Source organism: Choristoneura fumiferana, chromosome 17 (genome assembly GCF_025370935.1).
Source record: "Choristoneura fumiferana chromosome 17, NRCan_CFum_1, whole genome shotgun sequence".
In the NCBI taxonomy this organism is placed as follows: Eukaryota; Metazoa; Arthropoda; class Insecta; order Lepidoptera; family Tortricidae; genus Choristoneura; species Choristoneura fumiferana.
In genome coordinates, this window is record NC_133488.1 from 17,779,746 (window position 1) to 17,794,132 (window position 14,387).

At 36.0% G+C, this 14,387-nt stretch overlaps 1 protein-coding gene across 4 annotated transcripts in view; it reads left to right on the forward strand.

Moving 5' to 3' along the window:
• The window catches only part of LOC141437447 (uncharacterized), a 62,737-nt gene that overhangs the window by 6,162 nt on the left and 42,188 nt on the right, over positions 1-14,387 (forward strand). For 3 of the 4 annotated variants that reach the window (XM_074100818.1, XM_074100822.1, XM_074100819.1), the window contains exon 2: positions 13,131-13,321. In XM_074100818.1, the coding sequence (XP_073956919.1) occupies positions 13,131-13,321 (191 nt within the window). Of the gene's footprint in view, positions 1-13,130; positions 13,322-14,387 lie in introns of those variants that run through there. The other variant, XM_074100821.1, reaches the window with a different exon arrangement.

Genomic DNA, 14,387 nt, shown 5'->3' on the forward strand with positions numbered 1-14,387 from the left:
AGAAGTTATAGAGTTTGCTAAGAATTATATCTCAAGAGAGCTCAACTTTTTAACACAAGATGTGATTGTGTTTCCTTTTCCCCAAAGAGGTCGTTTTGCCGCGTGATATACGCGAAGACAACAACACAAACAGGATAATATAATAACGTGTTATCCTTTGATCTAGCTGGTATCATTACCATATTAATGACTGCCTGAGCTACAGTCCCTTGTGTGAATTAATAATTTGATCATTACAGGGACCTTTCGCTGTATCGAACATGTCTGTATTCGTGTCAATTTGTCAAAAACTTAGAGCAACGCGAGCTTCCTACTTCCGGTAGGAAGCCCGCGTTGCTCAAAGGTCCAAAAATAACAATATGGGTCGCGACCTCTGATGTAGGGTAGTTCTACGAGCGTTTCAACCGCTATCAGTTTCCTGTCGCAAATATTGAAGAAGAAACCGTAAATAATTGTAATATACCTACCACATGCACACCATACGAATTATTGTTCCGGACGAATTTTGGCGTGTTGTTGTTTTGTAATAAGGTGACAAATAAACATAGATACTAACCACATATACGACACATAAAAATAAATAATTAAGTAAAAATAAAATAAATATTTAAGGGGACCTCCCATACAACAAACGTGATTTTTGCCGTTCTTTGCTTATGTCTAATGTTGTATAGATAACGGCACGGAACCCTTCGTGCAGGAGACCAATTCGCACTTGGCCTGTTTTTCGGCTCCATTTCCCAAAATATACACTCGCACGAAGCTTAAACACGCAGCACGGTTTAGACGAGAAAAAGTAACAATCAATGCGGTCTATGTCCTACAGTGGACGTCTTTACGGCTGATGATTATGATGATGATTAATAAAACTTGGTCACGTCACAGCGGTAGCTTGACCTAGTCGGGAAAATGCTACAAAGTAGCAGGTGGTATACGTTTTATTAACATATTAACTTTTAAGAGGCCATAAAATACGTATCATAATAATGTTATTTACGTCAAACAGATTTTCAGAGCATACTCGAAGGATTTCAAAGGAAATTAGAAGTTTTGTTTACTATATATAAACGAGGGAGATTTTTATTGAAAATTGTGCTGTAAATAAATATTAACTTTAAGCAATAAAAGTATTTTTGTGGATTAACTTTTCCTTGTATCTCGTAAATATTTGTTTTTTTTTAAGTAAACCGTCAAATCTTTTGATTTGATTGAACCTCTATGACTTATGTAATTAATAAAAATAAATAGCTTAGTAAATTAAATTTGATGTGAAGCGATAGTTTGAGGCCCTTGGAAGAATAGATAGTTTTTATCCCAGAAAGTTGTATTATTCTCGCGGGATCGCGATAAACAAATTTTCGCAGACGAAATCGCGCGCAAAAGCTACTTTATATCATTAGTAAAAAGAAAACGGCAAAATAAAAACCATTGTACCACATTTTAAGCAGAATAAATGACTTTGACGTTGGTACTAAATTAATACTAAAATTATTTCATTAAATGAAAATAATATAGTACCGCGAAAGGATTTTTTTTATGGTCTCAGACAAACGGTTATGTGGTCCGTGACAAAAGAAACAAAACTCTTTTAAACGTGTTATCGTAAGACGGATCACGCCGTTCATAGTTTACGTGGGCAAAGCCGTGGGTGAGGGTAAGTTATTTTATAAAATCCTTACATTCGGTGTGGCTTAGTGTTTTTTTTATAACCACCAAAAAAAAACAAAAAAAAACAATCCTTAAAGGTAAAAAGTTAAACAGATAATAATAAAAATGTTAGTAAATTAAAAATCTGAACATAAATTATTTAATCAAACACAACCAATATAAATAAGGATAGATAGTGTGACAATGGGTCCCGGTCTCAGCATGTGCTGGGCATCGAGGTCCAGCGCTTATTTTCAGGCAGACTTATCTTAGACAGACCTCGGTCAGACGCGAACAGCAACGAGTTCGCGGAGCGTTCGCGTGTGTATGTGTGTGAGTGTGTGTATTATGCATGCGTGTGTCTGTGTATTATGTGTGTGCGTGTGTGCTTGCGTGCTAGCGTGCGTGCGTGCGTGCCTGCGTACTTATCGTGATGGAGTGTCGAGAAGTTTCGCACGAACGTTCCGAATCCGATCCGAATCTGTGAAAATACGGTCCGGAGTAGTTGTAGAATAACCTATTTGTATTTCTTTATTGGAAATTTTTCTTATGGACTTACAGTATACACTAAAGCGTCTACTAAGATTACTTATCTAAGAATTTATACATCTCACTTTTATCTAAATCTAAAAAAAAATACATGTAACTCTATCTCTATTTGTAGGTGTTTAATAAGGAGTTAAACACAAACAATAACAACTAGGTGTGTCTGAAATTGCCGAAACGATGCATTCAAATAGTTCTACGTTTACTCCGGTCCTTATTTTCACGAATTCGAATCGGTCGTAGAGCGGTTTTGAATGGTGTCACCAGCATTAATATCTGCCACAGCGGAGCGTGCAAAAATATCTGACACGTCCTTCCGGCCCTAGAAATAGAGCCGTAACAGCACGCTTGTTGTGCCAGATATTGGTGCTGGACTGTACTAAGTGTACGTACAAGGATTGGAGAGAAATTGGATGACGGAATCATACAAATTGTAGTTTTACCACTAGGTACCCCGGACCGTATTTTCATGGATCCGGATCGGACGTAATGCGAAACCGCTCTTTCTTCAATATATAAAAGTAAAGGAAAGATAGGAAATACATTTATTCACAACACAAGACATTATATTATTTAGTGCAAATTCCTAGACAACACGAAAGATAGTATGTGTCATTGTGAGTATATGCGACAGAATACTGATAGGTAGCGGTTGAAACGAAGGATCGGTAGGGACCTACCAATTTACGCGCATTGTGCTCACTCAACATTTATGTAACAGCGGAACGTGTAAACAATATTTATAAATATCCGTCACCAAATCCAAGTAAGGAAATTAATATGTTTTTGTAGAGCTTAGATACTGAATTATTCCTTATTTACATGAATGATAGTCCAAGTTATGTAAGTGGTAGTGTCGAAGTTTGAAATCATTTTGGAAATAGATAGCTTAAGACTGTGCGAACTGGACCCGCGTGGGAACTATGGCCCAAGCCCTCTCATTCTGAGAGGAGGCCTGTGCCCAGCATTGGGACATTTATAGGCTGGGATGATGATGACTGAAGAGTGTGCAAGGAAGTGGAAGTCGTATATTGTCCTTCAGTTACGGTTTCTAGCTCAAGAAAGATTGTTAAGAAATTTTATCTGTGTACTGCGAACCGCTTCAACAGTCGTACATTTTGGTCCTCAAATATTAACGATTATAATTTATGACCTAAATTCAAATTACAATTGTCTATTCTGTAAATAAGCCGCAATAAGCTCTTTTACACATCTTTTTTTGTACAACCAGCGCTTTCGGTAAGACCATCATTGCCAAAAAGAATGCGCCGCAAGAAACTTGGCAGAAAGTATTTTTTTCCAAAACCAATAATTACAAATAAATACTTATAAGCTCTATAATAATAAAATTAAAGAATAAATTACATGAAAATAATAATAAAATAATACAGGGATGAAAGTATAAAACCAAATCCCTGGTGCTCTGCTTATGACAATGAGAGCGTCTTTATAGCAAGGTCATTTCTTAACGGATAAATCCATCGATTTCGGAAGCGCAGTATCTTGATAAGGCGGTCGAAATAATTTGTCCCCATACTTAGTTATAGCTTTTTTTCTGTATTTTGATATTTTTCTACGCATTATTTTATCCTAGGGAGGTGTAATTTCACCCCCTTTCACCCCCAGCGCCCAGCTTTCACATAAAGTCGAAGGCATCGGCGTAATTTTTGCACACAAAGTAAGCAAACATTACTCAAGCCTAACTCAACTTTGCCTTAGGTCCCCAAACAACCAGACACTAGATCAAAGCAACCTCTAAAGGCACAAACAAACTTGTAAAGCAATCATTTGAAACGAGGCTTTCGAGGCTGAGAACATCAACAAAAACTTCAATACCCAAAACAAAAGTATCATAAATTGTTGATCTCTTGAAATACGTTTGTCCTGCATGGCAACGACACAAGGGGACGAAAATTTACATTTCTGGTTAACACTGATCCTTCTGAGCTCTTTTTATTGACTTACTAACATTTCCATCCAACCTATATTATGTATATAGTGTGTGGCCCAGAACCGGGGATAATATTAAAAACAGACGGGAATAGGATCATCATGGCTCCACTATATTAAAATTAAAACTTAACTTGTGTTTTTTTAACAAACTTAATCGTAATTCAATGTACCCTATCCTAGAACCCAACTGACGTCGCCTGTCACATTACAAATAGCAAATTTTTACTTTACATTGCTTCTTCGACTATACTTTAAAGTGAATTAAAAATAAAAAACTAATTATTATTAAAAGTCGCTGAACTAATGTTGTTCAGGTTGACGAGTACGATCTATGTTTTAATTATTTGCCCGTGGTACAAGGCCACACCCGGTATACCATAATTGAAGTCTATCCGACCCCTGAAAGTGGATAAAACTTGAAAAATTTTACCCTTATTAACAGGGTTTCATTAAATAAAAACCTGGAAGAAAACACAGACCCGGCTAAAAAGTGAAAGGGCTAAAGATACCTTTTATTAAAGTGATTTTTTTTTCATAAATTGGTCAAAATAGTAGGTATGCCCATTATAATATGTTCTGTCTTTTTACTCGACTGGACGATCGGTTGGCGTCCTCTTCTACATCCTAAATGGCTGGATGGATTTCAACATAAAAGGTATCATTAGATTTATCATAACTGTCGAAGGAAAATAGTGAAGGGAACAGGGAAGGGAAGAGTAATATTTAAAAAAAATAAGCGGAAAAGTAATGTTTATTGAAACCATATTATTATCGGATATCTAAGCCGCTAAATCTATAATTTTTGGGAACTCCAATGGGAATTTGGTTTAATCCCGGAATTTAACTGTATAGAGCTAGAGCTAATGATTTCGCGAGTGAAGTTGCTGGTAAAAACCCTTTTTAATATGAAATACTTATTGCTCAATTTTATTCTAAACTCTATATTTATTTTCTCCTTGATTATTATTGCGAAACAGTAGAAAATATTATTTAAAATTTAATTTTATTTTATTAAGTTCCTTTCGTTTAAACAAAAACTAATCACGAAGTTCGATATCTTATTAAGATAAATGAGCTAAAGTTTAATTGTCAATTGCTTTGTATTAAGAAGATTGACGACTTAGGCCGTTAGCCGAAGACTAGACGTTTATACAATAAATATTGTGGTCTACAGATATTTATCACATATTGTGATATTCACTGCTCGTGTAGTCTAGCATGGGAGCGCCAAAGTTGGCATTCTCTTCGCAAGTCATACCGTAATTTTTGTCCGAATCATCGTTTGTCAAAATTTTTTCCCACTGAAACCTTAATTTTTTCTGAAATTTTTAAATGGTCATCCTATACAAAACCATACGGGTTAGGTTAGGTTTGTTTTATAGCTAATGCTAAACAATTATCAGATTCAAAGAAAAAAGAGTTCGGACAAACGATAATTCGGACAAACATTACATTCGGACTTTTAATAAGTATGCGAGCCGACATATGGACCCAGTCTAGCGTATATTGACAAATATGAGTATTTGTGAAGCAAGAAATGTAAGACTGAAAAACCATCAGTATGGATCGTACTGATGGATAGAAAGAAAGAAAGAAAGAAAGAAAATGCGTTTATTGCCAACAATTAGGTAGGTATATAATGCATATTACACAAGAAGGGTACCTACTCTATCGCATATCGCTCTATCGCGGATCGCAGTATTTGCACGCGTAGCCTTTGCCTTACAGGTTAACTGCTTTACAAGTTGGTAAAATGTAACTGGCAACTGCTCATTATGTATTTCCCATTGCTGCAGTTCGTATCTTGCATTGTTAGTACAGCTCTAATCTACTGTCAATTGCACCACCTGCTAAAATGTATTCCTTTTTTCTGTCCATTGTAAAGGTTGCCTGGAAGAGATCGCTCTGAAGCGATAAGGCCGCCTATTGCTTACCTTAGAAAATCTCTATGTATATACTTGTGTTCTCTGTACTGTTTACTGTATTGGTGTGCAGTAAAGAGTTATTGTATTGTATTGTATTGTTAGTTTGTTCAGTCTTTCATGCGATGCGAGTACTTATATTTTACTGAGTTCCTGTAGTCCAGTCACATCAAACCCACTGAGCATTTTCTTGCGGCGCAAATCAAACTTGTTGCGCTGGCTGTAGAGACTTTGGGCCCGCGGTCGTCTCAAACAAAAAAACTGTGCAAGGAGTTGTCCACAAGGTTGGTCCATGCCACTGGTGATCTCAGGGCTGGCTCCTACTTTGCCCAACGGCTAAGTCTCGCGATCCAGCGTGGCAATGCTGCCAGTATCCTGGGATCCTTGCCGCGGGTCAACTGCGATAGTTTTGTATTTTTAAATTAATTTTAATTCTCCTATTTTTTTTATTTATTTGTAACTTAATGTGTTAAATTTTTAGTTGCTATTTTTTCAGTTTAGTTATGATGTATATACTGTGTTAGTTTAGGTTAGTTTACTAAAGTAAGTAAATATATGCATAAATTAATGAGAAACATCTTAAATAAAATTTTGAAGACAGGCAGAAGCAAGTAATTAAGATTTTCAGTAGTGGTTTTCTTTTAAATAAGTTTTACGATCTACCTAGTGCAAGCTGTGCAAGGTCGTCACTTTGGCCTACCAGTGACTGTACGAGTAGTAATGTAAGTCGAATTGACGGGAAAAATTGAAAAAGTCAATGAAAAGTACTCATCCCGCGAGTACACAATGCAATTTTCCGGGATAAAAAGTATCCTATGTCTTCCCCGGGACTCAAACTATTATCTGTATACTGAAATTCATCTAAATCGGTTTAACGGTTAAGACGTGATGAGGTTACAAACAAACAGACTTACAAACTTTTGCAATAATAAATATTTGTGGGATTATTACCTTATCCTCTACGGCTAAGATTATGATGATGATCATGATGATAAAGTCTTCGTTCGGCTATCCTTTCTAGCATCGGTCTAGTCAGACATTAGTAGGTATTAAAAACGTTATCGACCCGTGTATTTATTTATTTTTTAATAATACCTAATTACACGTACCTATATCTGATTTTTGTTCGACATGGTATACTAAATTTGGGACACCCATACGAGTAGATATAACATCTCTTCAAGGAAATAAGATGTAATTGTATTAAAAAAATGCTGGCAGAGTGCCGAAAACACCTAACTCGGTCCTTGTCCTATCGGCCTTTATAAAAAGTAAACAAAACAATACGTTCTAATAGTATGTATGAACAACCCGGATTTGCGAGGAAAAATTTATCGCTATAATTTAAACAACCTTAAAACTAAAAATAGATTAGCATTTCTTATCTATTTTTAGTTTTAAGGTTGTTTACGTGGTACCGTCATCCGCCATACAAACAGAATGTTTGAAACGACGATAAATCGGTCAGTGGTAAGTTCCAATTGTGAGAAATACCACCAATGCCATTCCAAGGTGGTTTAAAGTTATTTCTAAATACCTATTTCAGGAAATGTTTAGTTTGATTTCATTGAACATCCTTGTAAATAATTTAAATGATTTTTAGTCGTAATTGACTAAATGTTCCATACATTGGTCGATATTCAAAGTATACGACGTCACAGGCATTGCTACATTTTGAATGAAAAGAACAGACAACAAATTACTACAAAAGAGTGACTTACCCAATCATGGTGCAAAATTATTAAATATTAATTTAATAAATCAGAGGTTCTTTGAACAGATGTTTTTTTCAGTTTCGTCTTTTTGCGCCGTGTAAGTACATAAGGCAACTTAGAATAATGCCTACAATCCGCGTAACGTCAACCTGCTACTGCGTAGGACACAAATTTCTGAACAAATTGCTTCAGTTTTCTACAGAATTCTTGCAAAATTAGAGTTACATTTCCGAAGTTGCTAAACTTGAGAGAGCGAAGGTGAAAGCGAGCGGGAAGCAAGGGAATCTGGTGGCCTTTTAAATACAGGAAACGAAACTTTAGCAGAGTTGTTTATTTTAGGGGTTTCACAAGGAAATGCTGATAAATGTATAAATTTGAAACTGTTTAATTGCTTTACAGTTTAGACGGCAAATATTTGACACGAGACCAAAAAACATTGAACTAAATTTGTATTTTCAAAAGTTGAAATGTTAAATCAACTCCGAATGTAATTTATTTCCAAGCTTTTGAAGGACTTTTGGGACCCCTAAAAGAGGGTAAAATTAGGAAGCCTTTGCTAATTACGTTTGTGCAAGTTAGTAGATGTAAGCGTGCAAGAATATATGTAGGATGAGTGGAAAAGAATGTAGCATGACGTATGAACGAGTGAGATGGCATGAAATGTGAGTGTAAGAGAGTGAAGGAGAAAGAAAGACTAATGAGCAGGTTGATTTTATTTTAAACGTAGAACACAAAATAACACTTTAAAATACCACCCGCAAACAACGTTAAACTTTGACAGCAATATAGTCTGGCCAAGCTAAGTCTGCAACGGAATAATTTGGCAACACTGTATTTTAACGTCAAATCACGTACATAATATGCGTTACATTTGCAGTGTTACCAAAGAGCAGCTTAGCAAAGAGCAGAGTTAGCTTGGCCAAGCTCTAGACAGATGAAATTTGAATTTAGTGTTACCAGTGCAAGAAATTAGTTCTATTGGTTTTCCGCAGTATTTTATGTATGGCGCGGTTTTTTATAATTCTAGTCAGCTTTACACCTACCTATTATAATCTATGGAAGAGCGAAGTTTCCCTATAGTACAGGCATTGTTAGCTTACTGGGAGGCTTCATCCCCTATATTGTAAATGTACGAATACTTAATAAAATAAAGAATTTTGTATCTTTGTATTTTGTATTGTCATTCAAACCACAAAACTGTACCAAGTTTCAAGTCGATCGATACCATCAACGATTGAAGAGTTCCGTTCTACGGAGGTGATCTCGGCCGAACCATCAGAATTTCACTAAGTACCTGAATATTATATACTGAGCGGCCAAAAATTTTGACCCTCAAATGTATGCAGTAATAGGTAATTTTGAATGTAGAGTGGGCCAGATTTTGTGCCGCTGAGTATAATATAATTATTATTGTCACTGACTTACACCTTGTACGTAAAATAGTTTGCGAACTTTGTAAACAAAAAATTGCTATCAAACAAATCTCAAATTTGTAGGTAAGTGCGAATATCCAGTGTAAGCAGGGGTTCTTAAGCATAATGTTTGCAGAGTGGAGTGATTTTAGTTGGTTACTGACTGAATAAATTAAGGTTTTACTTTCCTTATTGTTTGTGCTATAAGCTACCTTCATACTAGGAGAACTGGAAGTAGATAGGCTTTGCCGTTACGGCAATTTGTATGGAAACACCTTTTTCTAATGACCTAAGCCTAAGTTTTATTTAAAACAGTACCGTACCGTACAGTACAAGTCGAATCCGAAAAAAATATCTTTAATAATGTTTCTGTCATAAATATGTAAAAAAAACCGTTAAGTATATTTTTTTTTCATTGCATTGTTAATAATAATTGCTTAGTAAAAATAATATCTTTGCAACGATTCCTTTTTATTTGTCATGAAAGCCAAATTAAAGCACTTAAAATTTTACAGTCGGACCACATCTGGACTACTTAAATTTAAATAAGTATCTACATCAAGCTATCATTAAAGTTTAATGAAAGTACTTTACTCACATAACAATAAAACAATAAGGCCTATTGTCCTATCGACATTTACGTAAATGAAGATACCTACCTACCTTTTGTGGTTTTTTTTCCCTCTGGTATTTTAACGAGGCTTTAGCACACCAAATGTGACTGTGTCAGCTTTTGCGGTTTAAAGCCATATAACTGACATTTAATGGGTGATTAAGGGATTTACGTACGGGGTGGGAAAAACGTTGAAAAACGAAGGCAGTGACGTAGCTAAGCAAATTAACTCGTTGAAGTGCCAATGGGCTGGCCATATAACATGGAAAACAGACGGCCGTTGGGGCCGAACAGATTCCTGAACGGAAACCGCGGATCGGCAAGCGCAGCGTAGGACGTTCACAAACAAGATAAACGGATTCAGGTCACTTCCAACCGTAGCAACTGGATGTCTTTGAGGGAGAGTTATGTCCAACAGTGGAAGTCTTACAGCAGATATGAAATGATGATGGTAAAAGCGTTTTCTTGTTCTATGGGGGAGAATTATGTCCAATAGTCGACGTCCTATAGGTACATAGCAGATATTAAATGATAATGATAAAAGGGTTTCCTTGGTCTACTCTATCTATTTTTTCACCCATTGAAGACCAACAACTCAAGGAGAGTAACTCTTGCGGGCCTTTAAATGATTTATAAACCATTTTCTTGAAAGCCCCGATGCTATAAATATCTGGAAACACTGGTGACGGAAGTTAATTCCACATTTTCACTGGTCCTGACAGGATTTGCCGACAATTAAGCTTAAAAGTAGCTGAACAATTTAGTACTCAGTAAACAACAACACTAAGACAGTTTGACACGTTTTAAATTACGGAAAGTGATAAGGCATGAAAGCGAAAAATTTGAGATAAGTCAGGCAGGACAAATTTTAATACTTACTTAAATGGAATTGTGGCTCGAAGGCCTTAAAAAGGGTAACAGGTTGAATATTCGACCGTTTTAATGCTCCCTTAAATAGCATTACCATTTTACGATTATTAACACCACAATAGAAACACAATCGTTAGAAAATCAAGCTAAATTAACCTTTCATTGTTTTAGCACTGATTAGCGCACAATTTAAGAGTATCTTTATCTATTTTTTTCTAAATCCGCGTTATTGATATTATTTGAGACATAGGAGGCTAGAATATAGGGGTTTTTACCTTCCGAATTTTAAAGGTTAATAAGAATCAGTACTATCTTTAGTTTACATCATAAAGTTAAATACTTGTAATTGATTCAGGCATTTCTTTGAATCCTTATCAATGAATTACCTAAACTATGACTAAAATTAACTAAGTATATTTTAGTGAAGAAGGAAGGTTAATAAGTTTAGTTAGCAAAAGTTTACCTAGAGCATCATTATATTGTATTCTCCAATTATATCGTGATACCGTGATCATTTTGATCTTAGTTTAAGGTGCATGCAATCTTAGCTCAAAATATACAAGCAACAAAAAGTAATTGCTGCAATTATTTTCTTGCGAAAAGAAAACTTTGATTACTTTGATTTGACCTTGGGACTAGAAAACATACCTAACTAATAAAACTAAGGTCTTCAACCTCCATCTGGCTAGACTTTTAGATCTAATAAAAATTTATCTCCTCAAACCAATCTAACGTGTCATATTGAATTAACTTTGGGTCATTATTTTATAACCTATAGGTTGTCTTCCCATTATCAGATATGTTTTATGCAAGGTGACAGTGGCAAGAAATAATTATAATTGTAAATACCTTTTTTTTAAGTGGTTATTCCTCGACTTTAATTACGACCTATCAAGACACCAATGTCCAAATTCAGACACTATAGTAAAAAAAAGAGTATTTTACCGGTGAAAACTGGATATTTTTTTTTAGTAGGTACTAAAATAATATCACTAAGATTATTTTATTCAAAAATTTTATCGAACATGGCGAAATGAATAAAAATGGTAACAGACATACGACATACAAACACACAACCACTTACCGATTTCTGTTCCGTCGAGGATAAGAAAGAAGTTACGTTAGTTAAGTATATCGTAGCGGGGAGTCAAAACGGTAGGATACTACGTATATCTGCTGACTGCGTAGATACTTTTGACACTGTGCTTTCTAATAGTTTTAGCTCGTTATAAGAATAAGAAAGTTTATTTGTCAAACAGGTACCTATACCTACAAATGTAGATGGTTAACTTAATAATAGAACCTTGTATGTTTTGCCACATGGAGTAAAAACTTATGGCTTAAATCTCATTTAAAAAAAAAACCGGCCAAGAGCGTGTCGTACACGCCCAGGATAGGGTTCCATAGCCATTACGAAAATTTAATAATATTTTTCTAAGGATTTCGTATTGTGTAAGTACTGAATCTTCCAAATTTAGGAATATTTTATACCTTAGGCTGCTGTTTATACTCTTAAACTACTAATAATTCTCAAGCAATCTTAGCCGCTACAATTTTCCTTGTAAATTTGATAAGTATATTTAATACCATTCTGGTTTTTTTTTTCAAATTTTTCCACCCAATAGTTTAGATTTTAGAGGGGGGGGGGATGCTCGAATTCAATGAAAATTTGCACTTTAAAGTTGAATATTTGGCAAACAGATCACTGAATAAAAAATTGTCTTAACAACCCCGCAATGGTTTTAGAAGACCTATCCAACGATACCCCACAATATAGGGTTAGTCGAGAAAAAAAACACCCCCACTTTACGTTTATGGTAGGTACTCCAAACATTTTTTTTCCATTTTTTTATTGTACCATAATGTCGGCGTGACTGATATGTATATTCATGTCAAATTATAGCTTTCTAGTACTAACTAACTGTCTCTGAGCTTACCCGCAGACAGACAGGTTTTTAGGGTTCCTAGTTGACTACGGAACCCTAAAAACCTGTCTAACCTATTTAATTTATCGTTATGTGTTCCGAATTCATTGAAAAATCGCTAAAGATTATGTTTATGACAATTGCATTTTTATGTAATAATATTAATTTAACTTACATAATGTAAGTAACAAATTTACTGAGATGAGATGCAATTCCGAACCCAAATATTTGAATACCTCGTCCGCTACGATTTATTTGAACCTGACTGTACCGAATTTCGCGAAAAAAAAATGGTCAATACCATATACGGGACTTATCACGCTAAAACACACGAGTAATATTTACCTCGACGTTTCGAACACATTGCAGTGGCCGTGGCCACGAGTAGAGTGGTCATGTGTTTAGCGTGGTAAGTACCTAAGTCCCGTTAATGGTATTTAACTAAGTAAATGTATAAATGAGTTTAAAATCACGAAAGTAAAAAACATTATAAAGAAAATGTGTTTATACTGAAAATGATTTCACAGCGTCGCCGACAACAGCTAAGTCAGAGGACAAGAGCTACAGGCTCCGTCGTTGGTGCCGCAGCCGCCGCTGCCAGCTGTGGCGGCTGCTGTTGCTGCCCTTCATCCCCATCCTAGCACTGATAGTACAGACAACCCTCTCGCTGCGGAACAGCGTCACCAATGGCCGGGAAGTCGCTGATGTCGAGGAACAAGTAAGTTTGCATAATAATATACACTGCCCTCCTAAGCCATTTGAGTTATTAATACTATTGTGTAGCATAAGACTGCACCACATGGCACCATCAGCCAAATATGTGGTCTATCACCCTAAAGTTGATAACCGTTTGCATGACATAAAACAATTATGCCAATAGACGTGTTTGTCAACTTGAAAATTCGACTTGAGCGACATATTCATTTGATGGGAACTTGTTTAAAAATTAATAGACCACTTGCTGATGGTACATAAAAAAGACAAAAGTGTTTTTTTTTAGATAACAGCTTTTCGCTTAGGATGGCAGTACAGTAGAGGAAACTAAATCATGTAAGTAACAGTGTGGAACCTTTGTGCTACTAATGTCATGTTACATCACTTTGCCAAAGAAACGTAAGCTAAATTGATTATGAAATGGTACCAGCCTGGTACGTGCTTCGGTGTCTTCGACTCTACAAGGTGATCCGGGACACGTAAGCAGGAACAACCCTCAGTAATTGATAATGGATAGTTAATAATCATATTCAAGAAAAAACCTCCCACTTTTAATTGCAGAGTGACCATGCACTAAGTAAATTTTAATACTTTTCGCGCTGCATGTCTGTTGGGGTGTTTATTTTTGATGCAGTCAATTGTAGGTAGTATGGGTGCAGTGGCAGCGGGGTATCGGTCCGCCGGTTCTTGTTCGTGATTTTACCGAGTAATAATACAATAGCGATTGCGTGTGGATGTATGGCCCCGTGTTGTGACTGCACGTCCAGCAGTTTTTTTTTAATCTAAGTACTAACATGATTATTATTTTTTTAATTTACGCTTTCAACAATAGCACCCAACAATTGATAACGTGTAAAGCCGGGGTTATATTAGAGCCACGCCGCGTGTCGCAACGCGTGGGATTGCAATCGGTTACATACATTTTGTATGAACGTGGTTACATTAGCACAGCCCCGCGTGTCGCCGAGCGAGCTGACGCCACGCAGACCGGTCGATTTCGATCGGCGTGGGCTAGGTGGTAGGGGAAGTGACGCGTTGGCTCTAGACATGGGTAATCTCAACTCCGCGAA